Source organism: Trypanosoma grayi (assembly GCF_000691245.1).
Source record: "Trypanosoma grayi strain ANR4 Tgr_1866_V1, whole genome shotgun sequence".
NCBI lineage: Eukaryota > Euglenozoa > Kinetoplastea > Trypanosomatida > Trypanosomatidae > Trypanosoma > Trypanosoma grayi.
The window spans coordinates 1-1,831 of record NW_008827484.1 but is presented as its reverse complement, the minus strand read 5'-3'; the positions used below and the strand labels follow the sequence as shown (position 1 = coordinate 1,831).

The 1,831-nt window shown below is 58.1% G+C and overlaps 2 protein-coding genes across 2 annotated transcripts; both read right to left on the bottom strand.

Annotated features, from left to right (window-relative positions):
* Positions 1–266: 266 nt before the first annotated feature.
* DQ04_18661010 (40S ribosomal protein S15a) lies at positions 267–659 on the bottom strand (the record flags this gene model as incomplete). The annotated part of the gene is made up of 1 exon (XM_009317734.1): positions 267–659. One exon carries the CDS (start codon positions 657–659, stop codon positions 267–269), a length of 393 nt encoding a protein of 130 aa, XP_009316009.1.
* A 190-nt stretch (positions 660–849) lies between these two features.
* DQ04_18661000 (hypothetical protein) lies at positions 850–1,704 on the bottom strand (the record flags this gene model as incomplete). Its single annotated transcript, XM_009317733.1, has 1 exon — positions 850–1,704. The coding sequence occupies one exon, from the start codon at positions 1,702–1,704 to the stop codon at positions 850–852; it is 855 nt and encodes a 284-aa protein (XP_009316008.1).
* Positions 1,705–1,831: the final 127 nt, after the last annotated feature.

The following is a 1,831-nucleotide window of genomic DNA, read 5'->3' as shown; positions in this document are numbered from 1 at the left end:
ATATACTTATCCCTCTCAATCTCTCGTCCCTCCACCTACACTTCTGCAGCGTCCCTGCTAGCAGGGCCCTTGTAACGACTCGAGACGAAAGAACAAAGAAAAAGAAGCAGCAGCAGCGCAAGCTCACATACATAGAAACATGCACCCACAGAAAGCTGCAAAACGTGCACTCAGGCACATAACAAAAGGCCCAGCAAGCCCACACATGTTTCAAAAGAAAAGAGATGAATGAAAAGAAGCCAAAACACAAGTAGGGAACGCAGCGCCTAGTAGAAGAAGCCAAGGACCTTTCCACCAGTGTTACGGGCACGTGCCTCCTCGTGGTCCATGATGCCAAGCGACGTCGTCAGGACAACGAAGCCAAACTGACGGCTGGGAAGGATGTTCTTCACCCACTTCTCGAAGTCGCGCGCAGTGCAGTCGAAGCGGGGGCAGATGGCGCCGCACTTGTTCAGGCGGCCGTTGAGGTTCACCACAATCTTCCCGGCGCGGTGGTCATCGATGATCTCGAACTCGCCAATGTAGCCGTGCTTCTGCATCACCTGCAGGAACTTCACGACCACCTTGGAAGATGGACGGATCAACACCTGCCGCTTGCCACGGCGCTCTGCGCTCGCAATGGCGCGGAGCGCGTTGGCCAGAACGCTCATCATGGTCATCCTTAGGCTCGCTTTGTTCCTGTTGTTCAATCCAAGAGAGAAAGAGGTGGAGAAAAATGAGAAGGTAGTCCCTCTCTGTCGCAGCAAACAGCGGCAAATAGGAAAGGGTAAAGGGCATAAAGCTGAACAAAATCACCACAGCAGAAATCTCCCAGAAGATGGTCTTCTTACGAATTGCGAGTGCGTCCCTTCACTGGCGGGGATATCGGTGCTTCGCTCGCCGTTGCGGATTCGGCCGCGATCCCGCCTGCACGTAGTGCCCCTCCGCCAGTGCGTCGAGGCCATGCACAACGTCCGGCACCGCCCGCCGCCCCGCCGCTGTCATCGTCTCGCGGTGCAAGCGAGAAAATTCCACCTTTGCTCCGCGGAGCACCTCCGTCGTGCGCCGCCCGGCCCACACGAACCACATGGAGCGGAAATGCGAGTGCTCGTTTCCCACGCCTTTCGGATGTTTGAAGTCGTAGCGGACACGCGGCACCAAATAAAACGGCTCCACTCCAATTGGCACCACATCACAGTCACCACAGTCGCCACTGCCGCTGTTGGTATTATTGTTGTTGCCAGACGCCGCATCTGCGTCCGTCTTGACAAACGGCGGTGGCTGCAGCAGAACGGCGGCTGGTACGAGCGGGCGGGCGCGACGCGGTGCGTTGATGTCACCTTTGCCGGTCGGCGGCGCGGGAGTGAAGTGCCGCCGCACCGCCGACCGATACCACTCTTTCGTCGCCGTGTAGTCTGGCACCAGAAAAGCAAAAGGCCTCTTGGACGCCAGTAGGTAGTCAAACATCCGCTCAATGTGGTCGCCGCTGAAGGGTGGGTTCGTGACGAGCATGTCGTAATCGCGCGGAACAGTTCCCTCCGCCACATCCTTGTAGAAGTCGCGGTTGTCGTGCAACACCCGCTGCACACCAAGCTCCTTCCACTGCTGCACAATACCACCAGCACAGTAGTACGGGTCGTACACTGCGAAGTTCTCGGGGGCCGACGGCCGCACCAGCTGCCGTAGCTGCTCGACAACCACCATGATATCCTGCAGCGCCTCCATCGACGTCTCAAAGTGGTCATTGAAGTCTGCACGAAACGGGTGCGAGAGCCCCACCGCCCCCGACGCACCGTAGTCGCCCGTTCGGGGACGCTTGTACACACCACCTTGTTGCGGTTGCAGCTGATCC